Source organism: Penicillium odoratum (assembly GCF_028828045.1).
Source record: "Penicillium odoratum strain IBT 22623 chromosome Unknown utg000004l_segment0_segment0, whole genome shotgun sequence".
NCBI lineage: Eukaryota > Fungi > Ascomycota > Eurotiomycetes > Eurotiales > Aspergillaceae > Penicillium > Penicillium odoratum.
The window spans coordinates 738,387-764,470 of record NW_026643146.1 but is presented as its reverse complement, the minus strand read 5'-3'; the positions used below and the strand labels follow the sequence as shown (position 1 = coordinate 764,470).

Genomic DNA, 26,084 nt, shown 5'->3' with positions numbered 1-26,084 from the left:
ACCCTGGAAAAGAGCATAAACGATGATGCCTGGACGATATTTTCAGCTGAAGCCATTATATTCGGCGAAGCGACTGAATCTCCGCCTGCTGCCTAGATACACTGCCACCATCCGGCCTGTGACGTACACTTCAATTAATGCTCGATGTCATATTGTGCAGAAGACGACCTTCAGGTATGCATCTATTGGTATTGGAAAGGTAAAGTATGTGGTATCGAGGTATCTAATCTGCTGTAAGATCATTCACTCCACCTTGGAAGGCGTTTGCTCATCAATTTCCTCAACTCGCGATCTCAAACTCTTCAACTTCCACAATTCAAACATTCTCCAACAAACATAGTCCACCACCCATTCACCAAACAATGTCGATCCCCACCACAACAACCATGCCAATCCACCATAATAGAACCAGTCCGGTCTCCCCACCCAGCTCCGGACAAACCACGGCCATTCACTCTTCAAAGAATTCGCCACGAGTTCTTTTGAGAATGAATCGGTATCATATGGACTGTTGTTGTTGACGAACGTTAGACGCCTCTGAAAAACGTCATTGATAGGTTGATAAACCGAGTTCGCAGGCAGAGATCTGTGCGCCCTATTGTGAATATTGGACTTCACCGTGCCGACCATGCAAACCATCACTCTTACGCCAAGAGGGCGTAGCTCTTGACGCAAAGTGCGACTGTAACTAACAATGGCACCTTTGCTAGCACAGTAAGCACTTCCAAAGGCATATGGGACAAGAGCTGACAAAGAGGCAACGTTGATAATCAAGCCTTGGGCTTCAATCAAGAGATCCGAGAATGCAGCCACCATTGCCATTACACCAAAGACATTAGTCTCGAATGTTGTCCGTACGTCTTGAATATCCAGATCTAGAGCAGGATGCGTGTGTGTACGACCACTTGATGAAGAACATGTTAGCAAAGACGTGATACTGGTTGCGGAGATTTGATCTTACGCATTATTGACGAGAATGTCAAGTCGTCCTCCGGTTAACCCAGCAACAATTTTGTGGCAATTTTTGATGCTGATGGGATCTGTCACGTCAAGTTGGACGGTGCTCATCCCCAGTGCGGCTAGTTCTTTCAAGACTGATAGATCACGAGCTGTGGCGATAACATGAAGACCTGGAATAATGTTAGTAGCTGAACCGCCTTCTTTAGTCATTCCAAGCACCTTGTTTGTAAAATTCATGGCAAAGACCATGACCGATGCCACCAGGTGTACAACTAAAATGATGTTAATAATTGTCATTCAGCATGATTACACTTGCGCTGACCCACCCTGTGACAAGGACTGATTTCTGTCCAAGTCGCTCTACCATTTTGCACCGTATACGTAGCTTTGCTAACTCGAAGATATCTTCAGTCGTGATTGAAGCAACGGAAGATTAAGGTGGTGAGCTGCAGGATGTGAGCTCCGTGTTCTCTTGCCAAGTAATATGTGTCTTTATGAGAGATATTACAGGATTCTTACATCGCAGCTCCTGAAGTACTTTTTACTCCGCAGAGATATACGGGGCTGTCAAATTGGGGGACTTCAACTGTGTCGATCCTTTCCTGAACAAGCAAGGAGCTGAGGAATTGCGTGGTTGACTTTAAGATGCTGACTGGTGAGTCGGAAATTGAAGATTGAAAAAGTCAAGAACTTTAATAGCAACATGTAAGCATCAGTATATTGCCTATCTTGGTAGGTGCTTGACTAAATGGGTATGATAGTTTTGATAATAGCCCCCGATGAACTTTTACCTGAAAAAGAACAAGTACATGCATTGGGGCTGTAAATATGGACCCCAGTTTCAGAGGCACTTACCCCGATATTACAATACGAGCGGTGATTCTGGCCTGTGATATGGACAATACTGTGAAATACAAAAACCAAGCTAATCCACATTCGGAAATCAAATATAGACCCCATCTCCATATCGGACTATGATCCTAAGAATGAAGTCTTCTGGTATTCAACTGGCTCCTTTAGTGCAAGTCCACGATTGGGTCAACATGTCCGGAAAACTGGGGGTTTCACATTCTTTTTCGCTGTAGCAATCGTTGATTTGACGGCGTCATCGGAGCCTTGCTCCTTCCTGTTTCAACCACATCTTGGACCCTAATTCCAACTCTCGTGTGATTTTTCTTAGATTCCCCAGGCCGAAGGAATATGGAACTAAAAATATCTGAAGTAAGACGATGAGAATATAAACCTCGCTGTCCGCCAAGGTAGCCAAGTCTGCCAAGTTAGTCCAAGCTATTCAAAAATTTCTAGACCCACGTCTTTACCAAATTCGCACCAATGGCATCCATCAACACTCATTCAGTATCATTCAAGCCTCTTCACCCCACAATTGGCGCCGAGTGCCATGGAATCGACTTCTCCAGACCGTTGCCAGAAGAAGAGATCCAGGTCATTCGTGATGGCATGGCCAAGTACGGTGTCCTTGTCTTCCGTGGAGCCCAGCTCGATGACGCACGCCATGTAGCCTTTGCTCGTCAACTTGGCGAGCTCGATTCATCCACTGTTTTCGTAGCTCCTGGCAAAAAATATCGCCTGGATCCTTTCACCGAGCTCACGGACGTGTCCAACATCGAAGACGACGGCTCGCTTCTTCAGACAAACAGCCTCAAATACCAACTCGGCCAAGGAAACAACCTTTTCCACGTGGATTGCTCTTACAACAATCGCCGAGTGGGACTGTCCATTCTTCGCGCCCATCAGCTCCCGCCCAAGGGAACTGGCGGCGGTACCGCATTTGCCGATACCCGAACCGCATACGATGATCTCGATGCCGAGACAAAGGAGAGAATCAACGATTATGTCCTGTGGCATTCTATCTGGCATAGCCGGCGTCTCGCCGCGCCGGACTGCGACTTCCTGAAGTATATGCCCGCGGAGAAGAACGCGATGGCTCGTCACAAGCTGATTCAGCTGCACGAGCCCAGTGGAAGAATGAACATGTACATCGCCGCACATGGACACCACTTTGATGGATGGACGAAAGAAGATAGCCAGCCTGTTATCAAGGCTTTGCTGGATCACGCTACACAGGACAAGTACACTTTCACAATTGATTGGGAGAATGATGGCGATATTGTCATTTGGGTAAGTTGAGCCACACTGAATTCTGAATTATGCTAATATTAATAGGATAACACATGCGTTATGCACAAGGCAGCTGGTGGCTCCTTTGCGGGAAAGTATGTTCGTGATATGAGGAGGGCTACCCTGCTCGATTCGTCATCGACTGCCTGGGGATTGAACCCGAAGACGGAGACTGAGGATCTCATGTCGGACTTTATTAAGGGATATATCGCTGCGAAAAAGCAGGCTGCCATGGCTGCTATGGCTCCTGAGAAGGGAATCCCAGAGAAGAAAGAAGGTATCATCATTTGAATAAAGAAAACAGATTTTGCTACGATTTTTATGGATTCTAGCCCTTTACTTCAACTTGTGATTTCGATGAGGTGTTAGCAAGTTGCAGCAGTTTGGTTTTTGCTGATTACCTATTACTATACTATATCAGAGGTTTCCTGCTAAATTGTTAAAAATGAGTCACCTAGAAGAAATATCATCTAGTGCCTAAATGGTGATATTGGTGTGGTCATAGCACTAATCTATGAGTATGCAAGAAGCATAGGCAACAACAATAGCATCTACGACATTCAATATGTTCGAGACCGTTATACCTGTCTGCCTGGTCAGGGTCCAGGCGTACGGTTTAGATTATGAAAATAAGACTATGATTGGTTGTACTTAGGGCTACCCCGCACTCAGAACAATGATAGCTTCTCGGAGATATCCGTGCGCCATTGCAAGGTAGGCTTGGCGTTCGCGCCATGCTTACGCCATCCTGTCGCTTATCTTTCTGAGGCTGTTGCCTGAGTCTGATTGTAAGGTTGCAATAAATTCCTTGATTCTCACCTACGTTCATGGACATCCCTCCATCTATGCTACTTATGCGTTTTCGGCCCACTTAGCCCTCTTTCATTCTTATTCAACTCCGCCCATTTTCAAGTATCGAAATTCTCATACTGCGTGCTCTGATTATGTCAATTCTCCCAGCCCAGGGCGGTCTTTTGGGAAACGCCTCACATCCATTGAGCCCCAGGAACCAAAATATCAACGCCTTTGGTCCGGGGGCAGTCACTGGATTTGACTTCACACCACTTTTTGAAGACTCAGTTCTCTCTGTGGTGCCATCTGCACTTCTCTTATTATGCCTACCCTATCGCATAGTTGCCCTGAATCGACAGCGCCCAAAAGTCTTGGCGGGTGGCTTTCTACATGAAAGCAAGCAAGCATTTCTGGGAGTGTTTTCGGCACTGCAGTTGGCACTAGTGATTCTTCACATCTTAAATCCCTCTCTACGCACCAATTTCACAATCGCTGCTTCGGTGCTGGCTTTTGTTGTCAGCCTTGGTCTTTGTTTCCTCTCGCATCTCGAGCATGCACGTTCCATTCGCCCATCGCCACTCATCAATGGATACATTCTACTCACTCTGATTTTTGATATCGCCCGATCTCGTACCCTATTTCTAAATGGGGCAAGTAAGTCAATCACCAGCTGCTTTGCGGGAATGATCGGCGTTAAAGTCTTGGTGCTACTCGCCGAGGCGACAGAGAAACATGGTATTCTATTGGAAGCCTACCGCCACCTTTCTCCCGAAGAAACAAGTGGAATTTATTCCAAGTCATTTTTTTTCTGGTTGAATCAACTCATGACATCCGGTTTTCGCCGAGTTCTTCGTAATGAGGATCTCTATCCAATCGATCGCGACATGTCAGCTGAACTCTTGCAGACAAGAATGAATAATGCTTGGGATAATGCTCAGCAAAGCAAGCCAAGGGCCCTCTTCTGGGCGGTTCTGCGTGCAAATACTAAGCCACTCTTATATTGTATTGTGCCGCGGCTATGTCAGATTGGCTTCCGCTACGCTCAGCCGTTTCTTTTGACGCGGACAATCTCTTTTGCAAGCGATGAAACTCAGCCCGATAGCGTTGGATGGGGCTTAACTGGAGCTTTCTTCATAGTCCTCCTCGGTGTGGCTGTGTCGAATGGTGCCTACTATCACATGACATATCGCTTTGTTACAAGTGTGCGTGGCAGTTTGGTTAGCCTTATATACTCCAAGACGGTCGATTTATCAATCACAGCACTCGATGAGTCAGTCGCAGTTACTCTCATGTCTAGTGATGTGCAGTCTATCTGTCTTGGATTGGAGTATATCAATGATTTCTGGGCGGTCCCACTTGAGCTGACCATTGCGCTCTATCTGCTCGCTCGCCAACTGGGCGTAGCGTGTATCGCTGCAGCTGCAATTGCTCTATTTTCCACCGTCTCAATCATATCTATCTCCAAAATTATGGGCCATGCTCAGGAAATTTGGATGCAACGAATTCAAACAAGAGTGGATGCAACTACAACCATGCTTGGGTCAATGAAATCTGTCAAGATGCTGGGCTTTACGGATTGGCTGGCAGGTATTATCCAAAAACTTCGAGTGGATGAACTTCAGGAATCGAAGTTGTTCCGTAGGCTACTTATTGTACGAGTCTTCCTTGCAAATCTCCTACAGGTCTTCGGATCGTTTCTCACCCTCATGACTTATGCCCTTCTTCCTGAGAACGGTCGGTCTGCTCTTACAGCAGAAACCGCGTACACAGCCCTCACACTCATATCTCTCCTTTCCAGTCCACTCAATGCACTCATCCGTGCCATTCCATACATGAGCACTTCTCTTGCATCTCTTAAGCGGATCCAGACATTTCTGGAGTCAGATGCCCGACGAGATCATCGGATAACCCTCGATGAAAGGATCAAGCACCGCTCGAATGAAGATTCACTATCAGATGGAATTGAACTTCAGGATTTGACCCCTGGGTTGAAAAACTCAGATGGTAAACCAGATGTCATTGTCGTTCGAGACGCCAGCTTCTCGTGGAGCGATGATTCAACATTCTGCATCAAGGACATCAACCTAAATATTCAAAAAGGACAGCTCTGCATCATAATCGGACCTACAGGTTGTGGAAAAAGTACTCTTCTCAAGGGCATGCTTGGAGAAACTCCCTCCACAAAAGGGTTTATATATACAAGCCACCCACAGACTGGGTTCGTCGACCAAACCCCTTGGATCAGGAACACTTCTTTCCGAGATAATATTTTGGGAACTTCCATGTACAATCAGGACTGGTATGATGAGGTTGTTAGTGCTTGTGCATTGGATCAGGATATTGCTATGCTGCCCAATGGCCATTGTAAGTTCTTCTTCTACGCTTACGAATTATGAACAGGTGCTAACATTTTTCAGTCACAAAAGTTGGCTCATCGGGTATTTCTCTTTCTGGTGGCCAGAAACAGCGTCTAGCCCTTGCCCGTGCTGTTTACTCACGCAAAGAAGTAATCATGTTGGACGATGTTTTCTCTGGTCTTGATGCAGATACAGAAGAGCGCATATTCATGAAATTGCTTTCGAGGCAAGGACTGCTCCGCAAATTAGGAACAACTGTACTCTTGGCTACCCATGCCGTACACAGACTTTCTTATGCGGATCTCATTGTTGCCATGGACAGTAATGGGTCTATCGCTGAACAAGGTTGCTTGGAAGAACTGGAAGCAAACCGTGGCTATGTATCGCTACTCAAGGCGCGATATCGAGCCGAGGCAAATGAGGACCCAGTCAAGGCCCAGACCCATGTTGAATTCAATCTTCCAACGGCAGGGAGAGAGCAGGGTGCTGGTACCGAAACCATTGCCCAAGAGCTTACCAGACAGAACGGCGACTTATCCCTTTACGCTTATTACCTTGGCTCAGTACATTGGATATCCAGCGTTTTTTGGATTGCTTCGTTTCTACTAACAGGCGTCTCGATGAAAATGAGCGAATACCTGGTGAATTCCTGGACTAGTTCATTGGAGGAGCATGGTCGAGATGTCAATGGGCTCTATCTAGGACTTTATGGAATGCTTGCGATGTTGGCGATGCTTTTCCTTATTGGGGGTGGATATCACTATATCATATTTTTCGCCTCCAAGAGTGCCCAGAGGCTTCATCAAAGACTTGTGGGGTCGGTGATGAATGCACCGCTTTCTTTCTTCACATCAACCGATATTGGCAGCACTATCAACAGGTAAGAACTTGATAGTCTGACCAGGATAGAATTATCCAGCTGATTGAGCTTGTGCAACTAGATTCAGCCAAGACATGACTTTGATTGACCATGACCTACCCTACTCCGCCACCGATTTTACTCTGTCTTTGTCTGGTGGCATTATGTCTTGTGTGCTGATGTGTATCTCAGCCAGCTACTTTGCTGCAGTCATGCCAGCAGTGTTTCTTTTCATGTGGATGTTGCAGAAATTCTACCTTAGAACGTCACGACAGATACGTTTTCTCGATTTGGAGGCGAAGTCACCCCTCTTTTCTCAATTCATCGAGAGTTTATCTGGCCTGGTGACAATCCGGGCCTTTGGCTGGTCTCCTGTTTTTGAAGCTCAAAATCTGACACTGCTAGATGCCTCCCAGAAGCCATTCTACTTGTTATTCTGCATCCAACGTTGGCTTGAGCTCGCTCTGGATGTATCAGTGGCCATTCTTGGCGCAATCCTCATGATTCTAGTTGTCAGGCTTCGAACAGAGCTCGGCACAGGATATGTCGGCTTGGCCATCCTCAATGTCATCACCTTTAGCCAGTCTCTGTCGGAGATTCTTCGCAATTGGGCCAATCTCGAAACATCTATTGGTGCAGTCTCTCGCATAAGGGACTTTTTGACCAACACTCCAAACGAGAATCGATCTGGAGAAAATAATCTTCCGGATTTCTCGAATTCAATTCAATCCTCATGGCCCTCCAAGGGAAACATTGAGTTCCGCAATGTCTACGCATCTTATAACTCAGGAGATGAGAACTACGTTCTTCGCAATTTGAGCATGACGATAAGAGCCGGAGAAAAGATCGGCATATGCGGAAGAAGTGGCAGCGGCAAAAGCTCCCTTCTAGCCAGCTTGTTCCGCATGCTAGAAGTTGAGCCTACAAGTCAAATTCTGATTGATGGCGTGGATATTACTCGAATTCCACGACAGACCACCCGTGCGGCTCTGAATGCGATTCCACAGGAGCCTTTCTTCACACATGGCACCGTTCGCGCGAACATGGACCCCGACCAATCCAAACCTTTGGACAAAATTGAAGAAGCCTTGCGTCGCGTCGAGCTTTGGGATATCATCCACACCAAGGGCGGACTCGAGGCTCATTTGGATATGAATTTCTTCTCACATGGTCAGAGACAGCTGTTTTGCCTGGCAAGAGCGCTGCTGCGTGGTAGTAAAGTGATTATTTTAGACGAGGCGACGAGCAATGTGGATGTCGTTTCCGACGCGCTCATGCAGCGTATTATTCGGGAACAATTCGCGGACTGCACAATCTTGGCCGTCGCTCATCGACTGGAGACAATTATTGATTTTGATAAAATTGCTGTGATAAAAGATGGACAATTGGCAGAGTTCGACGCACCCCAGACCCTTCTTCAGCGTGATAGTGCATTCAAAGAGCTCTATGAGTCTTGAGGAGATGGGGAGCCAGCCGAAGATTGGGTTATTTTTTGGAGAATTTGATTCATCGCGCTCTGGATGTTCCAAGGTCGTTGAATGTTTATTTCATTTTTCGACTTTTGGCCTTTCTAATTTATTAGGGTGAGTTAGGAGTAAAGTCTATTGTAGAAAGTTCAAGGAACAAGGTTGAGAGCAAAAGCAATTTGTATTTAATTATGACATAATTTTAACACATGTTCAAAGTCAAAGCGATCTATCTATTCTTTCTTGGAATCATTAAAGTCAACCTCACTTGCGGGGGGCGTGATGACAGTGGAAGTAGTAACTTCACCGCTGCTCTGGGAGTCCGAGTCCGCAGCATTCTCCTCTTTGGCTTCGCCCTCACCCTCAGTAGAAGACTGTGCCTCCTGAACATTGGGAATCAACTCAGGTGACAATCTTGAGACAGCATCTTCAACCATATCCTCAACAGTAGCACCACCAAGCAACTTCAAGACTGGTAGGTCGAGATCCAGCTCGCGCGAGAACCAGACTCGCATGTCAACAGCAACCAAGGAATCGATACCCAGCTCGATCAGTGGAGTGCTGGGAGAGATAACTCCATCCTCAGGGCGCATACCGAGAAGCTTATACAAGACAGCCACGAAGCCTGCGAGGAGAGCCTTGTTAACACCTTCCATGGTGGTCTGCTCCTTGAGCTGGTCGCGGACAGAGACTGCACCACCCTCGCCATCCTGTGTGGCACTGGCGCGCACACGGCGGTACCAGGAAAACCGGGGAACCTCCAACCAGGGAGGGGGGTTCTTGGCATCAGAGTCGACGGGCTTGATGGCAGAGTGGATCTCCCAGGTCGGGTACTGGGCACTGGTCTCGGGCTTACCGGCCTTGACGGCCTCGGCGAAGAACTGGAGGTAGTCCCACTCGGAGATGTTCTCGTAACCCATCTTGGCAAGGTGGTCAAGGAGCTTGACATCGCGACGGGTGATGTATCCAATACCGAAAATACCAGCCAGGTTCATGACGGAGCCGGCAAGACCCTTCTTGCGACGACCCTCGGCAACACTGACCATAAAGGAGTTGGCAGCGGCGTAGCTGGATTGACCGATGTTTCCGGTGACGAAGGAGAGCGACGAGAAGATGATGAAGAAGTCCAAGTCGTTCTTCTGGAAGAGGGAGTCGAGGAACTGAGTACCCTTGACTTTGGGGGTCAGAGTAGCGTTGAAGTCCTCGAAGGACTGGTTGGCAAGAACGCCATCGTTCAGCACCATGGCACCGTTGCAAACACCAGCAATGGGAGGGAACTCAGAAGTGATGTGAGCGTAGGTCTTCATGACCGATTCAGCATTGGTAATGTCCCTGGAAGATTGTTAGTAAAAGTATCAAGTGATCAAGGGCGTTTGACTTACATAGGCAGACACTTGACAATGGCACCAGTGGACTGCACAGAATCAATCCACTTCTCGCTGACCTTGGGGTTACGAGAAGTTAGAACGATGTAGCGAGCACCACGCTCAACCATCCAGCGGGTAAGAGAAAGACCAAGCTCTCCGGTAAGACCAGCAAGCCAGTAGGTCTTGTCAGAGCGGAACTCAACATCATCCTCAGGAGGGCAGAGAGCGCCAAAGGCGACAGACTGATCAGCAAAGTTGAGGACCTCAAGAGTACCGTTGGTCTTGTCACACTCGTAGCCCGGAGCCTCATCCAGGCCAACCTGCTGCACACGCTCGGTGTAGTCGAGATCAGAGTGAGCCTCGAAGAAGGCTTGTCCCTTCTGGAGCAGCTCAAGAGCAGCCTCGGGGTTAGCCTGGGGCTGCAGGTAAGCCAGGCCACCCAGGAAGTCATTGGGAGAGATCCGCTTGACATAAGAGGGCAGGTACTTCTCGATGTGCTCTCCCGACTTGGAAGAGTCGTGGGCACTTGGGAAGCTGGCGTAGGCGGATAGCTTGGCAGGGAATGCACCCTGAATAGTGCGCCGGTGGGCGCGGGGGTGGATGTACTGCAGCTCCTCGGATGGGGAAGATGTTGTCATGCTCAGGGCAGTGTCGCGCTCCTGGGCCAGATCCTTCAGAGCGGCCGCCAGAGCAGGGGTAGGCTCGTGGACCATGATGGAGTTGCCCTTAGCGGAGTGGGAGAGGAGGTAGTTACCCAGTAGGTAGCTGGCAACAGAAACGAGCAGCTCCTGGGTCTGGTCCAATGAGAAATCCAAGGAGAGAGTCTGATTTTGGGGCAGGGAGACCTTGGATTGCAGAGTCTCAGACAGTGCAAGGACGGTCTGGCCCGTGCCAACAATCTGACCAACAATAAGGTGGAGAGATCCGAGCGAGGGAATCGCGAGAGGAGCCAGGGTGGAATGAGCAACCTCAACCTCAATGAGCTCTGGGTCGGCAACGGCCCAGAATGGCTTCCGCACCTCCTGTACATCGCAGACACCGTGCTTCGAGCTGATAGCAACAACGGAGCTCTTAAGATCAACCTCCTCATAAATCTTGCGGCGGGATGCGTTGTAGCGAGCATCAAGAGGCTTGCAGGGTCCAACACGTGGGATCATGGCCTTTCCTTCAGCGAAGCGAGTCTCCCGCTCCAGGACCCAGGTAGTGACATAGGGCTGAGACCAGGTTCTCCAGACACTGGCAATGTGTAGCTTCACAAGCTCACCGGCAATCAAGATAGTGTCGATAGGCTGGCCGTCAGCAAAGTCAATGACCTGGATCTTCAAGTCTGGCTTCTCGTGAACCAAAGCGCGGGAAACACCGACAATCATGTTAGCGAATGGGTTCTCAGCACCCACACCATGAGTCAGCCAGAGGATGTTCTGGGAGTTCTCAGTCAGAGTCTGAAGGGCACTCCAGCGCTCAGCAGTGAGAGGTCCGAACAGGTTGGTGTCAAGCTCCATCAAGTTGAGAACAAGCTGCTTAGGCTCAAAGTGGCTCTCCTTCAGGTCCTCAATTCGGGAGACAATTTGAATCTCCGAGTTGAAAGGCTCAAGGATCGCGAGAATCTCATCCTGAATCTTAGCTGTGGCCTCGGTTTGACCGGCAATAACGAGGAGCTTAGGCAGCTTGATGGAATCCTTGTGCTTCGGGCTGAGGGGCTCCCGAAGAAGTTCGATCTGAGAGTCAATGGCCTGACTCAACATCACACTGTAGGGCACAGTAAACATGTGGGTCTCGGGGGTCGCGGTCTCGATGCCAGAGAAGCCTGTCTTCTTCAAGACGGCGTCCCAGCCGCTCTGTAGAAGCAAGGGCTGGGGCTCTCTGCCATCCTCGGCGGCCCACCAGCCAGGCTTGGATCCAGCATAGAACGATGAGCGCACGTGGTCGAGATCAGTAACCTCGAGCAGAACAATGTGACCAGCAGGCTTGAGAAGCTTGCGCAGGTTCTTCAAGGTTTCCTCGACGTTCTTGGAGACGTGCAGAACGTTTGAGGCGACAATAAGATCGTAGCTGCGCTCAGTGAAGCCCTGCTCAGTTGCATCCTCTTCCATGTCGAAAGTGCGGAAGGACATCTTTCCTTCTTGGTCCTTGAACAGCTCTTGGGCCTCGGGGAAGAAGGAGGCTGAGACATCAGTGTAGGTGTACGAGCCATAGTGGTAGTCGATACGACTCATGATGGCCTGAGTGGCGGATCCAGAGCCGGCACCAACCTCAAGAATATCCATTTGACGAGTCTTGAAAGTGAGCTGCTCAACCAAGTCACCGAAGAAGCTGTGGAACTGTGGCATTCCGTATCCGTCCTGGTAGATGCGGTCAATGACCTCGAAGTCATCGAAAAGCTCCACAAGAGAAACCTCTCCCCGGATGAAAGGAATGAGCTGGTCTCCCAGTTTCATCAGGTGGTGGAGCTCCTCGTGCTCTTGGGCGAACTCAGACATCGGACATTCGAGCTTCTCGAATGTGTCGTTCAGCCACTCCTTCTTGATGGTAGGGTGAGATCCGGCAGCGACCTTCTCGACAACGGAAGAAACCCAGGTGAGGTACTTCTTTGCCTGTACCTCAAGACCCTCGATCTCTTCGGGCTTGATAGCATTGTGCAGCTGCTTCATGTAGTAGAAGCAGGTCCGCTCGACGAAAATGGACTCCTCCCAGCGTTTCTTCTCAGACTCCAAGTTCCAGAACTCAGTGTAAGCGCGTGCGGCATCAGCCTTGTCATTGCCCCAGGTGGTGTCAGAAAATTTCTGGGCATCGTCACGAGCCGTGATTTGGGTAACAGGAGTAACCTGCAGGCCTTCAATCTGGATCATTGCGTTGCCGGCATCATCATACACATCGATGTCACCACCGACTTGCTGGTTAGAGCGCTCAACTTGCACATTCGCTTCAAAGGCCAAGTCCTTATCAAGGCAGCCAGTCTGGTTGCATGTGAAGGGGTTGACCTTGATAGAGCGAATGATAGTGGGAACCATCAGAGTCCAGAGCTGGCCGTCACCGGGGGAACCAATGGCAGCGAAGAGGCCCTGGAAGGCGACATCGAGAGGGGCCGGGTGGACAATCAGGTTAGTCTTGTAGTCCTCCTCGCTGGCGGTGTGAAGGATACCAGTCGAGGCCAGCTTCTTGCGCTTCAGGCTAGTGATAGTCTTGAACATGTCAGCATAGTTGTAGCCCAGCTTGGCCAGGGAGTCGTAGAAGACATCGGCATCGAGCTCAGTCATCTTGTCAGCCTCATTAGGCGCGGGGCGCGAAGGGAGGGTCTCGGCAGAACCGTATCCAAGGGTAAGCTTGAGGTGAGCAGTAGAGATGGTGGTCAAAGCTGCGTCCTTGGAGGGGCAAGCACTGCACACGAAGTCACAGTCAATCATGTCAGAAGAATCATCTCGCTGGATGTTGCAAAGGGTCACAGTAACTTCAGAGCCGATGGTCTCATCTAAGAAGCTCAAGGCCCAGTGGATCCGCAGGTTTTCAAGCTCCACAAGGTCCATTGTCTCGCCGAGATCATCCACGTATTCCTTGGCTGCCTCGATAGCCATGGAAGCAAAGCCAGCACCTGGGAAGATGGTCTGACCCTGGATGGAGTGACCACGGGTCCATGAGATCTCGGTCGGCTTGAGGAAGTTGCGCCAGCGCATCTCGTCCTCGCCGCTGTCCATACGGACACCCAGCAACTCGTGGTGGCCATGTTGGCGCATACGCATCGCCTTAGAGACACGAGACTCAGCCCAGAAAGTCTGGCTGTGGTCCCAAGTGTAGCCTGGCATGCTGCGCAGGAATTGGGGCTTATCGGCGGCAGAATCCGCAAACGCGGCGTCGAGGGGTCCGAAGGAGATTTCTGAGCCACCAACGTTGGCCCAGACAGCTCCGACTGCGTCGGTGAAAGCTTCAACATCGTTGGACTTGCGGCCGAGGACGCCGGAGTACGGGATAGTGGTGCCCAGAGCCTCTTCGATCACCATGCTGGCCGGACCCTTAAGGGCTGGGTGAGGACCAACCTCAAGGGCCAGAGCGGGAGCACCGTTCTTCTCAAGAGCGCTTTCAAGAGCCTGAGAGAACAGAACGGGCTGCAACAGGTTGTCTTTCCAGTAAGAGCCAGCGAGCTGCTTGTTCATGTCGCTGGTAACAAGGTCACCTCCCAGAACTGAGGAGTACCACTTGCAGTTGGGGTTGGGCTCCTGAATGGCGATCTTGACGCGGGCCATGGCATCCATGTATGGTTCGGAGCAGGGCTGCATGTGGTGCGAGTGGTAAGCGGTGTCGACCTTGAGTGAGCGAACAAACTTGCTCTCATCCTCAAAGATGAACTTGGCTCGCTCAATCGCGGCGAGATCACCAGACATAGTGACACTGGACGAAGAGTTGCTTGCAGCGACGTTGAACTGTCCAAAGCGCTTCATTGTCGAGAGCTTGCACAGATCATTGGCATCCTCCATAGAAGTACCAACAGCCAGCATAGTGCCAGTTGACCCGTTGGGCGCAGCGGCAAGCTTGCCGAAGAGACCACGGTAGTAGGCAATACGGATGGCATCCTCAGCCTTCAAGAAGCCTGCGGCAAAGGCAGCACCGATTTCTCCACTAGAGTGACCGACTACAACGTCGAATGTGATACCAGCTTGCTTGAGAAGCTCGACCAGAATGATCTGAACGGCAGCGCATAGGGGCTGCGAGTAGGTTCCTTCCATGACACGGGAGCTGTCAGCAGACTTGGCAAGCTCATCCTGCAGGGACCAGCTGGGGCGGTCCTGCTCAGGCAGGGACTGAAGAGAGTCATCCAGGGACTTCATCAGGTTGGCGGCGAAAGGAGAAGACTTGACAAGTTGGTATCCCATGCGAGGCCACTGGGCACCCTGACCAGTGAAAACACCCAGGATGGTGTTGGTCTTGTGGGAAGGACGCACACCAAGAGCGGTTCCATCAGTCTTCTTGGCCTCAAGCGCAGCAGTCAGCTTGGAGCGCAGGGTCTCCAGAGTCAGGGCCGAAAAGGGTGCACGCATGGGGAAGGCGGATCGGCGAGAGAGGGTCCACGCCAGGTCGCGTAGGTTGGTGTTCTCCTCGTCCAAGCCCTCGGAGTAAGCCAGGAATGTCTCAATTTGGCTGACCAGCGACTTCTCTGAGTTAGCCGAGAACATAAATGGCACGGCAGCGGTGGCGCCTCGAGTGACAGTCTGGATAGCGGTTTCGGGCTCGTAAGACTCGATAATAGCGTGGGCATTGGCACCACCGAATCCGAAGCTGTTAACACTGGCACGACGAGGAACTCCAGGAGGCAGCTTGGGCCAGGGCTTAGCAGCCTTCAAAATCTCGAGGCGACCGTAGTAAGGCTCGATGTCAGGGTTAAGTTCCTCGAAAAGCATGTTGGGAGGGATGAAGCCATGCTTCATACCCAGCGAGGCCCGAAGCAGACCAGCAATACCGGCGGTACCCTCGGTGTGTCCAATAATAGTCTTGATGGATCCAACGTACAGCTTGTCGTTGGGGTCGTCATTCTCTTTACCTTCGAAGAAAGCGCGGTAAATCGCACCAGCCTCCTGAGGATCACCAGCCTTGGTACCTGTACCATGGGCCTCGAAGTACTGGCAGCGATCAGTGTGGGGCGAGAGACCAGCTCGGGCGTATGTCTGACGAATCAACTCAGCCTGGGCGAGGCTGCTAGGCATAGTGATACCAGTGGTCCGGCCATCCTGGTTCACACCGGTCTCGCGAATAACACAGTCAATGTTGTCACCGTCCCGAATCGCATCACTTAGACGCTTGAGAATTACAGCGGCAACACCTTCACCGCGAGCATATCCATCAGCTTTGTTGTCCCACATGCGGCTGCGGCCGGTGGGGGAAAGCATGTTAACATTGCTCTCAGCCACAAAGTTGGTGGGTCCAAAAATTAGATTAGCTCCAGCGGCAACGGCCAGGTTGGATTCGCCCTTGCGAAGAAGCTCAACTGCTTGGTGTGTCGCGATAAGACTGGAGGAGCAAGCGGTGTCAATGGTCATGGAGGGACCAGTCCTGTGAAGAGAGTTAGCCTCCATGCGGAGATGATGCGAATTTTTGAAGCTTACCAGTTGAAGAAATAGGAAATGCGGTTGGAGAGAATGGAGGAGGCGGTTCCCGTTGCGGCATACTTGGGGATAGATTCGAGGTCATGGTAGGTAATATGCGCATAGTCATTACACATAACACCGACGTACATGCCGGTTGCGGAGCCAGAAAGCTCCTCGATCTTGTGGCCCGAGGCCTCCAGGGCCTCGTAGACCACCTCCATCAAGATTCGCTGTTGCGGGTCAATTCCCTCGGCCTCAGAACCAGGAATGGAGAAGAACTGGGCATCGAATTCACGAGTGTCCTCCTCAAGCTGGTAAGAGTGCAAGACGTTGCTGGTGCCGTGGTGGCTACCGTCCTTGTGGTAGAAGCCTTCGGCACTGAATCGGTCGATCTTGCTGGCGACATCCCGCGGCGATTTCATCAATTCCCAGAGTTTTGAAGGCGAGGAAGAGCCACCGGGGAAACGGCAGCCGCTACCAATGACAGCAATAGGTTCGTTCACGTAGGCCATTTTGGAATGTTGAGGTAGGTTGTATAAGAATGTTAAGCTGAGTAGATAGAAGAGTGAATGGATATAAATATCAAGGTCGTTTCAATATGCGTGGCTGGTGAACTTTCTATTAAGAGAACCGGGGTATTTTGTCGAATGCTTTGGATGCGAAAGAGTAGAGAATGAGCTGGTATGATGATTGATGAAAGTGATCGAACCAGGGTACTTAAGCAACGAAACCTCGAGAAGCCTCAAACAAGCGCGACAGCACGTGGAGACGCACATGGTTGCAGTGTGGGGTCCCTTGGATTGAGTTTCCACGGAAGTTCACAAGGATAGGGCGCAGGGGTAGCCCCCACTTACCCCAGTAGTATCCTGAAGCTTGGAAGCTGATGCTGAACATTACTTCATTGGGGAGACGTTGAAGAAGGTTTATGGGGGCGGGGGGCTAATAACACTTAAGAACTTTACTCCGTATTTAATAATAAACCATCTGTCTAACCATGTCTGGTTTAGCTCTGGGCTAGTCTTCTTTAGCGTACTTTAGCGGCCTTTAGTATCTTTGAATTGTTTTTAGCTCTGCAGACACGACATCCATAGAATTTTCTAATCTTTAATCTTACACATGTTTAAACCTGAAACTCCGTGGGGCGAAATCCCTATTTTTGGTGTCTTACACATATCAATTCTCCGTTTCAATATCTTCAACATGCTTTGGGGGCTATACTTTCTAACTACCACATTGACGACTGGCCCATACTCTTTTTGCCCGAATAGTCCATAGTAATGCGTAAGAGCTTCTAAACGTAAGCATATGATTCCTTCAAAACGTCATGCTGTCGCATTAATTCATCCTCGCAGTCTCTCGCAAGTTTATCCCCGATCATCCTTCCACTTAGACCTACATCATGGCAGCACCTGCTGAAATTACTGTCCGCAATCTGAGCGGCAAATGGAACTCGGTATGATTCCAATAATTCCAAAGTACATGCTCCGGCTCACCTAAGGACCTGGAAATCTAGAACTCGGAGCTTTCCGATGATGTTACTCCCGTCATGGAACTTCAGGGAGTTCCCTGGATTATTCGGAGCATGCTAGCCAACGCATCGATCTCTGTCACTCTCCATCAATCAACGGATGCGGAGACTGGCGTGTCCAAAGTCGATTCTTCTCAGACATCAATGGGTCAGGTTGTTCAAGAGGCGAGGGTTCTTGATTGGGAGCCTCGAGACCAGCCTCACCTGATCTTTGGCAATATGACAGTTCGCTCACGATTCAGCTCGCCGAATGATTTGGAGGTTGTTTTGCGAGGCCGTTCAGGATCCGGTGAATCTGATTGGGAGGGAGAGGTCATTGAGATTGAGGTTAGGACCACCAGCTGGCAAAGCATCACAATCTGGGGCTTCACGACTATTGATGGCACCAGGAGATATATTCGACGAACAGTGGCGAGGAAAGGAGAGGAGGAGAGGGTTATTCAGTTGGTTTACGATTGGGCTGGTGCTATCTAATCATAAACCGATAGTGTTCGTCGCTCAGATCGGTCAAGCTATTTGGTTCATAATGTTGGCTATTTACAAGGAATTTTACAACCGAATTTAAGTGAATCTGGATATTCATTGAGCCCGTCCACAGCTGCTATTACATGTAATAAACTTACTCCACCCTTCTTTTTATCCACTTTGAGATAAGGAATAATCTAGCCGTGACCAGGAGGTCTCTTCAAAGAGAAAATTAATTATATCCTTTATGAGTATTTCATTTGCCATACGCATGTTCATCCTGCTTTTCTGAAAAATGAAAATCAGCAAAGCGCATTTGGAAGCTCTAGGTTTCCGATCTATATGACGGGACGCAACGATCAATTCCGACGCCTAATAACCGGATCCCATAGCTACTGGTCAGCGGATAGAATGAACGAGTTAAATAAAACAAACATCTGAGCCAAAAAAAAAATTTGAAAGAACCAAAGAGCTGCTTACAAAAGCAAAAACACCTGGGTGTTAAAAAGAAAGAAACTGCTCACGTCCAGATTTGAACTGAAGACCTCGGCATTACTAGTGCCGCGCTCTACCAACTGAGCTACGCGAGCCGCTTATATCACATGACTGTGACAAACAGAATATATTCTACATTAAAAGCAAAAGAACTGGAACAAATTGGGAAGCCATCCATAACATACTGTTGAATATATTCGGATGGGACAGGAAGCCATGCAGAAGTGAAACAAGATTGAATAGGCATGAATATATCTCATGTACACATTGATTCATCGCCACATGTACAGCGCAATAGTATACAGTTGCAATAAACATTTGAACACCTCACTGGGGTGGAGCTGCACATGTGTGTGTTACCTTGGTGCAATATATATTTTCGATATTCAATCTTGAAAACAACAGTTCGAAGTGAATTCCTTCCAAGGAGCTTGAAATCTACCAACATGTAGAATAAAGATTGTCTTTGAATTTTTTAAAGTCGAAAAGATCAAATTTATCATTAGTATTAGGAAATCTTATGATGGATGAATGGGATGTTGTACACTGATGGGTTGAACCCCGAAAGGGATTTAATGGATTTGAGTTGAACCCCCAAAAGTAGTTAGTAAAAAGCAAACCATCCTTGAGAGTTCCAAATTGATCCCTGCACGTGTGGGGAGTCACTGTTGACGAATCTCAAAATCTAGCTGAAAAATGGGTATTCAAATTTTGTTTTTGATTTTCGAGGCAATTGAGCTAAATGCGTTGCACAGGTGTATTGCCACTCAAAACCAAGAAATATTGTAGAGTGCGCCAACATTAAATCAGGGTCATAACAATTGATTGAACTAATACCTTAACACAAGAATCCTCAAGCCTTCCGCACTCTCAATTCCTCGTCAAACTATTTTCTCTTCCAAAGAGCAACTTTGGTACCATTCAAGCTGCTCATTGTAACTGCCAATTTCTCCTGCCAAGGCATGGGATCCCGAGGCTCCATGCGACCAAACACCTGCAACAACCGGACAACAGTGTAACTAGCCTCAACAAGGGCGTTTTGCTGTCCGAGGCAAAGTCTCGGTCCTCCGTTAAATGGCTTGATGAAATTTGTCAGCAGTGTAGTTTTGGTTCCTCTCGCAGGAGGCAGGGGAAAGAATGTTCGGGCGAACTAACCAGGAAACCCCATCCGGGACGCAAAGGGACCTTGTCATCCATCCAGCGCTCAGGGCGGAACGATTCGGCGTCATCGCCCCATATCTCTGGAAGCCGGTGCATGGCCCAAATTGAGTAGAATACTCGGCTTCCTCTGCCAACAAACATTGGAGACAGTCCATCTGGACCGCCGCCATGGGGGAGGACGGTATCATTGCGTGCGAAGCGCATGTTAATTGGGACCGGCGGGAGGACACGAAGTGCTTTGAGATGTGAGCGTCTGGGCTGTGCTTTGTATCAGGTATGCTGGGCTCTCTTACTCTCATTCAAGACGCTCTTTAGATAAGGCATCTCCTTCAGGAATTTGTAATCGGGGGCTTTGCCGTCCAGTTCGCCTACCTCTTGACTAAGTTTGTCCCATGCATCTGGGTTGCGGGCCAGGAGATAGAATACGCTGCTAAGCAGGCCAGCTGTGGTATCTCTGGCGGCTAGGAGAACGTTCAGGAGCTCATTTCGAATTTGGATGGGATCACTACAGGCACCTGCCAACTCCGCCAAAAGGTTGTATCGGCCTGCCTTGGTGTCGCCCTTCAGTGCCTCGCGAATGTATTTGTCGGTGAACTCGTGAACAACCTTACAGGCGGGTTCGAATTTTTTGTCACGGATCAGCCATGCTAAGGCGCCCAATTCACCACGCTTGTGGAGCACTTGCTCGGCGTGGTCGAAGGCTTCAGAAAATTCCCATGCGGGTGAGCCGACAGCGCTTCCCTGACAACTAACCGACTGGCCTAGCAGGAAGTCTGTGGCACTATCGATAGTCAAGTTGAAGAACAAGGGCTGTAAATCGATCGTTGTTCCATCTTGAGCAGGCACACATGAGATGAGAGCCTGAACGTGTGTTTCAAGGCTGCTGAGATCGGCAACCTGCGTACGTGTGAAACTAGGTCGAATTAAAGCCTGTTCAAGTCAGCTATAGCCGCTCTCAACTACTAGGAAATGTATTTCCCAACTTCAAAAGCTTTGCAGTGAACTCACCCTCGAATGCTGCCACCGCTCGTCGTCCGTAGTGAAAATACCTTCTCCCAGCAAAGGTCCCATGGCATGCATCCTAGGACCAATGCCATAATCCTTGAAATTCGTCGCCAGAACGGTCTTGATATTTTCCGGATCGCAGGTGGAGATAATCTCTTGACCCATTACCACAGCCGTGTTCGTGCGACCGATATCCATGGCTCTACGAAATGTCTGTTCCAAGCTGATATGTTCCCGCCTCGTCTTTTGAAGATGCTGGTATGCGGTCCACCCAATGATGCGCTCCTTTTGAGGAGCGCGGACAGGAGGCTCACATCCGTGAGTCTTCTTGAACGTGTGAATCTCCAAGTATCGTCGCACACGCGCGCCAATTAGCACGATCACGATACCGACGGCGAAGATGTGCCAAGGGCTCTGGGCCATAACAGTAGACAGCATAGTTGGAAACGCAGCAGGAAAATCTGCCTTGGTCTGTTAGAGTGACAATTCAAACACCTTGCAGAAGGTTTGTGGTTCTGTTGGCGTTGTGGAGAGAATGTTGTTAAGTGGAGGTTTGAGAGCACGAAATCCAGAAAAGTCTCCTAGAGCTAGATGATCAAATTTTTATTGAATGAATATTTGCTTAAACATAGCCATATTGAGTCATGCAATATTCACATGAAGGCGATGAAACTGGAATGGACAATTTGATTGGGGTCTAAATCATCGGCGTTTCATCTAAATATGTGGATTTGATCAAAGATGACTGAAACCTTAAAGCAATCCCCGTCAAAACCCACGTGGAATCATAAAGTAAACATTTCGTCATTACCATATAAGGTAAAGGCCCCCAAAGCCCCAAAAATAGGCAGCTTGAAAGCCCCACTGCGGCTACCATTGAGCCTGTTCCCAGTTGAGTAAGGAAAATGTTCATCATCACCAACTCCGGGGGCCAAACAATCTCTCGGCCCCAAAGTGGGGGCTGTCAAACTAACCAATCCTAACGCGCTTACCATGTTCCCAGCTAAGTTTATTCAGGCAATTGATCAGGTATAGATGACGGAAATGCTTATAAGTTAACCAACTTCAACAGCGTTAAGTGCAAAGAATCTAAAAACCCCCGATAATTCGCAGACCATATCACATTCACTTTCCTACTCTCTCTTTCTCATTATACCCTTCAATATACCAGCATAGCGTTAACAATGTCTGCCTCTACCATCCCCCAAACCCAAACGGCCATCATTGCCGGCCCAGCGGGCGAATTCATGGTCTCAAACGATGTCAAGGTTCCTGCTCTCTTGCCCGGGGAAATTATCATCAAGACTGCCGCGGTGGCCTTGAACCCTGTCGATACAAAGCTCATTGGCGACTTCGTGACTCCTGGTGTCATGTTCGGCTTTGACTGTGCGGGCACAGTTCTGGCCGTTGCAGATGACGTGACCCTCTTCAAGGTCGGAGACCGAGTATGCGGGTCCGCCAGTGGAAGTAAGATCACACCTTGTCTTGATGCGATGGACTCGAAGCTAACATTGATTTTTTAGTGAACAAAAAGAAGCCGCTGTGCGGTTCATTTGCCCAATATGTTAAGCTTCAAGCCAATTTGTCCTTGGGTGTGCCTGAAAACATGTCCATTACTGATGCGGCTTCAATGGGCACTTCGATCGCTTCGGCTGCCATGTGTCTGTTTTGGTCACTGAAGTGGCCTGGAAACCTCTTGGAAGGACCCAAGGAGGGAGATGAGCCCAAGCCTCCTGTTCTGGTCTACGGTGGAAGTACATCCACCGGAACCATGGTTCTACAGCTGCTGAAATTGTAAGTCATCCGCATTGCTTGGCTAAAAATTTACTAACAGTATATCCTAGGTGCGGATTCCCTACAATCGCAACATGCTCTCCCCACAATTTCGACTTCGTCAAGTCCTACGGCGCGGACGTGGTGTACGACTACAAGACCCCCGATTGTGCGGCCAAGATCCGCGCTGACACCAACAACGAGCTGGAATTCATTATCGACTGTTTCGCGGAGGACTCCTCCATGCGATTCTGCTACGCTGCCATGGGACGCGCGGGCGGCAAGTACGTGGCGCTGAACCCATTCAGCGAGCACTTGCATAACCGCAAGGTCATCGAGCCGGACTGGATTCTTGCTACCCGTATCAACGGTGATGGTTCTAGCTGGCCTCCTCCATTTCAATGCCCTGATGACCTTAGCATTTTGGATGTTTCCCTTCCCCTATATGAGGTCTTCCAAAAACTATTGGATGATGGCAAGCTCCGTCCTCACACCGTGAAGCTGGAAGCTGGTGGTCTGGGTGGAATTCCAGAGGGAGTTCAAAAGATTCGCAGCGGAGAGATCAGTGGTGTCAAGCTTGTCTACTCCCTTGCTTGAGTTCGGATTTTTGACTCGCATAATGCATGAACTACCCCAGAAACAGTGTCATGGCCCTTTGCCGCCTACTCCATCTCAGCTCTACTTAGTATTCAATTAGATTTATTTACTTGAATGTTGTATGAAATTTTAAACCTAGGTGAATACTCAATATCCGCTTGTTATTTTTGTTGAAATCCAACGTGTGCTCCTGGGCTTGACCTGCCCAGGTGATTGCATAGAAGATATTTTTATGACTTCGAGAAAACCAGAATCCTAGTATGATGGTAGTCTTAGACTTAGTAAATAAAAATATATCTATTTGGCATTTGAGAGTCTCAAAATAATCCAACTGAGCTATCTCAATTACTTGAGCCAGTGGTAAGCCCCGCTGGATCAAGATGATCCTACTACGAACATTGAATCGAATGATAGAATAATCATACAATAGAGAAATTACCCCCAAGAAGTCCACGAAATGTCAGAGAAACATAGAAAGCGAAGATTTCTAGAAGCCTAGATTCAAAAAGGCAAGCCGAAAAGCTAAATCATGTACTGGCAAACCGGAGTCATTTATGGCATGATGAAAATCGGGCGGTTGTACCAAAAACGGTTCATATGATTCTATTGTTAGTTATATTCTCACCAGCGGAGATTTACACTTACACCTTGCCCGTTGAAGAAACCATTTTAGGAAAGTAGCCCCCAGATTTCCAAATTAGGAAATGAGTGCTTACTCAAATGTCGATCAGCTAACTCGACAGTAAAAGTACTTACATGCTTGAGTGCGGCACCAGTAAAACCTCACTCATTCACTATCGCCCCCTGTTTATCTGCCTTTTAATTATTCTTGTGGCTGGCCCACTTTTGAGCGCAGATCTTAACTTAGGTTAAGCATATTTTCCCTCTCCAAATTATCACTACTTGCTTTCTGTTTCCAAAGTCAAAATGGCGATAACCGGCTGGCAATTCACTCAGATTGCAGTGGTTGTGGCTACATACGGATTGGTTCATCATGGACCGACATCGGGGTTTTTTGCCCGTGGCTATATCGGAACCTTTGCAATTCTCTACTCCATTGCCTTATTGATGTTGGTGATCTATGCGAGAATTTTGAGGCCTCTTTGGCTGAACCCCCTTACAAAGCTACCTCAGCCTAAGGTGAGACTTATAATGACGATTGGCGTACACAGAAGCTAATGAATTGCAGGGTGGAAGCTGGTGGAATGGTCACTTTAAAAAGATCTTTAACGCGGGAACTGGCGAGGTCGAGAGAAAGTGGTGAGAATAATAATTCCTTATGTAGTACATGATCAGTGAAGGTCTAGAAAGCTAACTAATATATTGATCTTAGGATTCACGAGATCCCCAATGACGGCTTAATTTACTACCGCAGTATCTTAAACACGTCAAGAATTATTGTCACGGCACCCAAGACCATTCAGGAGGTTGCCACACGCATCGATGAATTCAAGAAGCCAGTACTGGCAAGGGCTGTTGCCGGGAAGATTCTCGGAGAAGGTCTCGTCTTGTCTGAACTTGACAAGCACCGGCAGCAGCGACGTGTTTTTATGCCCATCTTTGCCCCGAAGCACATTCGCGAGATGTACCCCATCTTCTGGGGCAAAACCTGCGAAGTGACACAAAAGCTCACACAGCTTGTAACTGAGCAGTCGCAGAAATCTCACAAGGATCATGCAATTTTCGAAGTTGGACACTGGGCTTCTCGTGCTGCTCTCGACATTATTGGCATGGCCACCATTGGTGAGGACTTTGGATCCGTGCAAGATGAAGATGCACCCCTGGCATCAGCATACCGAAAGACAATTGAGCCAACCCGTGGGCATGTTGCCCTCGCCATGCTCAAGATCTGGTTCCCCGAGTGGCTCGTGAACATGCTACCCAGCCAGATCAACCGCACCCTCAACGAGTCGGTGCCCGTGTTCCGCAACCTATGTCGAGATCTTCTACGGGAAAGGCGCCAGATGGCCGCTGAGAAAGTGAACGGAGGCAAAGACCTCCTGAGCTTGTGTTTCAAATACGAAGATGTCGCAGCCGCAGACGAAGAAGGTGTAATCGACCAAATGACCACTTTCCTAGCAGCCGGCCACGAAACTATTTCTGTCGGCATCACCTGGACCCTTTACATGCTTTGTCTCCACCCCGAATGGCAGACCATTCTCCGCGAAGAGGCTCGCACCCACTTGCCTGATCCTAACGCCAACGATGCTTCGGACGAAGAAAAGCAGACTCCCAGCGCCACAAGTGCCGATGTCGAGCAGATGCCCATGATGCAAGCTTTCGTGAACGAGGTTCTGCGCTGGTACCCGCCCATCCCGCAGACTATGCGTGAGGCTCTAGAAGACACTGTGATTGATGGTCAGATCGTTCCAAAGGGAACATTGATTGTTATCCCCTTCAAAGGTCTTCACCGGGATTCTCGCTTCTGGGGCCCTGATGCCAACCAGTTCAACCCACGTCGATGGATCAATGCTGATGGCACAGTCAGCTTGAATGGAGGGTGTATTAACAAGTATGTGAACTTGTCTTTCATGCAGGGTCAACGCAGCTGTATTGCACAGGGCTTCTCCAAGGCTGAGATGACTTGTCTCATTGGTGCTTGGGTCGGTCGCTTTAAATTTGAGCTGGTTGATACCACGCTCTTGGATGAGGATAAGATGCCGATTACCATTGGTAGCTTGTCATCGAAGCCAGTTAACGGTCTCGATGTGAAGTGGTCGATTGTGGAGGGATGGAGGGATTAAGCGCTGATTAGCAAATTCAGTATTGGGGATGTTGCCTCAGTGGTGTTCATTGTTTCACATTCCGTTATTTTGCGGTTCCTTGTCTTATCAGCACTTCCCTTTTGTTTCACTTTAAATAGTCCTTTGATGCCCATCAAAATCATCATTCGAACTTGCATTACTTCGCCTATGTCATACGAGTAGAATTATTTGTTGCTTTTCAACCCCTCTATACACTTGAGTGACGGCTGTTTGATTTCAAGTTGTGTGCACAAAATGAACCCTGATTAGTTAAGTAAAGTTACGCATGATCACGTAGTTAA

At 49.0% G+C, this 26,084-nt stretch overlaps 8 protein-coding genes across 8 annotated transcripts; 5 read left to right on the top strand and 3 right to left on the bottom strand.

The window, feature by feature from the left end:
- Positions 1-243: 243 nt before the first annotated feature.
- On the bottom strand, positions 244-1,209 carry N7520_004535 (short-chain dehydrogenase; the record flags this gene model as incomplete). Its single annotated transcript, XM_057138469.1, has 2 exons — positions 244-904; positions 962-1,209. 2 exons carry the CDS (start codon positions 1,207-1,209, stop codon positions 244-246), a joined length of 909 nt encoding a protein of 302 aa, XP_056996676.1.
- Positions 1,210-2,292: 1,083 nt separating this feature from the next.
- On the top strand, positions 2,293-3,390 carry N7520_004534 (TauD/TfdA dioxygenase family protein; the record flags this gene model as incomplete). The annotated part of the gene is made up of 2 exons (XM_057138468.1): positions 2,293-3,099; positions 3,145-3,390. The coding sequence occupies 2 exons, from the start codon at positions 2,293-2,295 to the stop codon at positions 3,388-3,390; spliced, it is 1,053 nt and encodes a 350-aa protein (XP_056996675.1).
- A 653-nt stretch (positions 3,391-4,043) lies between these two features.
- N7520_004533 (uncharacterized protein) lies at positions 4,044-8,564 on the top strand (the record flags this gene model as incomplete). The annotated part of the gene is made up of 3 exons (XM_057138467.1): positions 4,044-6,255; positions 6,309-7,128; positions 7,190-8,564. 3 exons carry the CDS (start codon positions 4,044-4,046, stop codon positions 8,562-8,564), a joined length of 4,407 nt encoding a protein of 1,468 aa, XP_056996674.1.
- Positions 8,565-8,806: 242 nt separating this feature from the next.
- Positions 8,807-16,526, bottom strand: N7520_004532 (putative polyketide synthase; the record flags this gene model as incomplete). Its single annotated transcript, XM_057138466.1, has 3 exons — positions 8,807-9,905; positions 9,956-15,979; positions 16,033-16,526. 3 exons carry the CDS (start codon positions 16,524-16,526, stop codon positions 8,807-8,809), a joined length of 7,617 nt encoding a protein of 2,538 aa, XP_056996673.1.
- An 887-nt stretch (positions 16,527-17,413) lies between these two features.
- Positions 17,414-18,016, top strand: N7520_004531 (uncharacterized protein; the record flags this gene model as incomplete). The annotated part of the gene is made up of 2 exons (XM_057138465.1): positions 17,414-17,467; positions 17,528-18,016. The coding sequence occupies 2 exons, from the start codon at positions 17,414-17,416 to the stop codon at positions 18,014-18,016; spliced, it is 543 nt and encodes a 180-aa protein (XP_056996672.1).
- A 1,372-nt stretch (positions 18,017-19,388) lies between these two features.
- On the bottom strand, positions 19,389-21,106 carry N7520_004530 (cytochrome P450; the record flags this gene model as incomplete). The annotated part of the gene is made up of 4 exons (XM_057138464.1): positions 19,389-19,580; positions 19,658-19,899; positions 19,957-20,593; positions 20,672-21,106. 4 exons carry the CDS (start codon positions 21,104-21,106, stop codon positions 19,389-19,391), a joined length of 1,506 nt encoding a protein of 501 aa, XP_056996671.1.
- Positions 21,107-21,852: 746 nt separating this feature from the next.
- On the top strand, positions 21,853-23,038 carry N7520_004529 (zinc-binding alcohol dehydrogenase family protein; the record flags this gene model as incomplete). The annotated part of the gene is made up of 3 exons (XM_057138463.1): positions 21,853-22,135; positions 22,192-22,462; positions 22,513-23,038. The coding sequence occupies 3 exons, from the start codon at positions 21,853-21,855 to the stop codon at positions 23,036-23,038; spliced, it is 1,080 nt and encodes a 359-aa protein (XP_056996670.1).
- A 927-nt stretch (positions 23,039-23,965) lies between these two features.
- On the top strand, positions 23,966-25,782 carry N7520_004528 (cytochrome P450; the record flags this gene model as incomplete). Its single annotated transcript, XM_057138462.1, has 3 exons — positions 23,966-24,178; positions 24,228-24,298; positions 24,372-25,782. 3 exons carry the CDS (start codon positions 23,966-23,968, stop codon positions 25,780-25,782), a joined length of 1,695 nt encoding a protein of 564 aa, XP_056996669.1.
- Between the last annotated feature and the right edge of the window lie 302 nt (positions 25,783-26,084).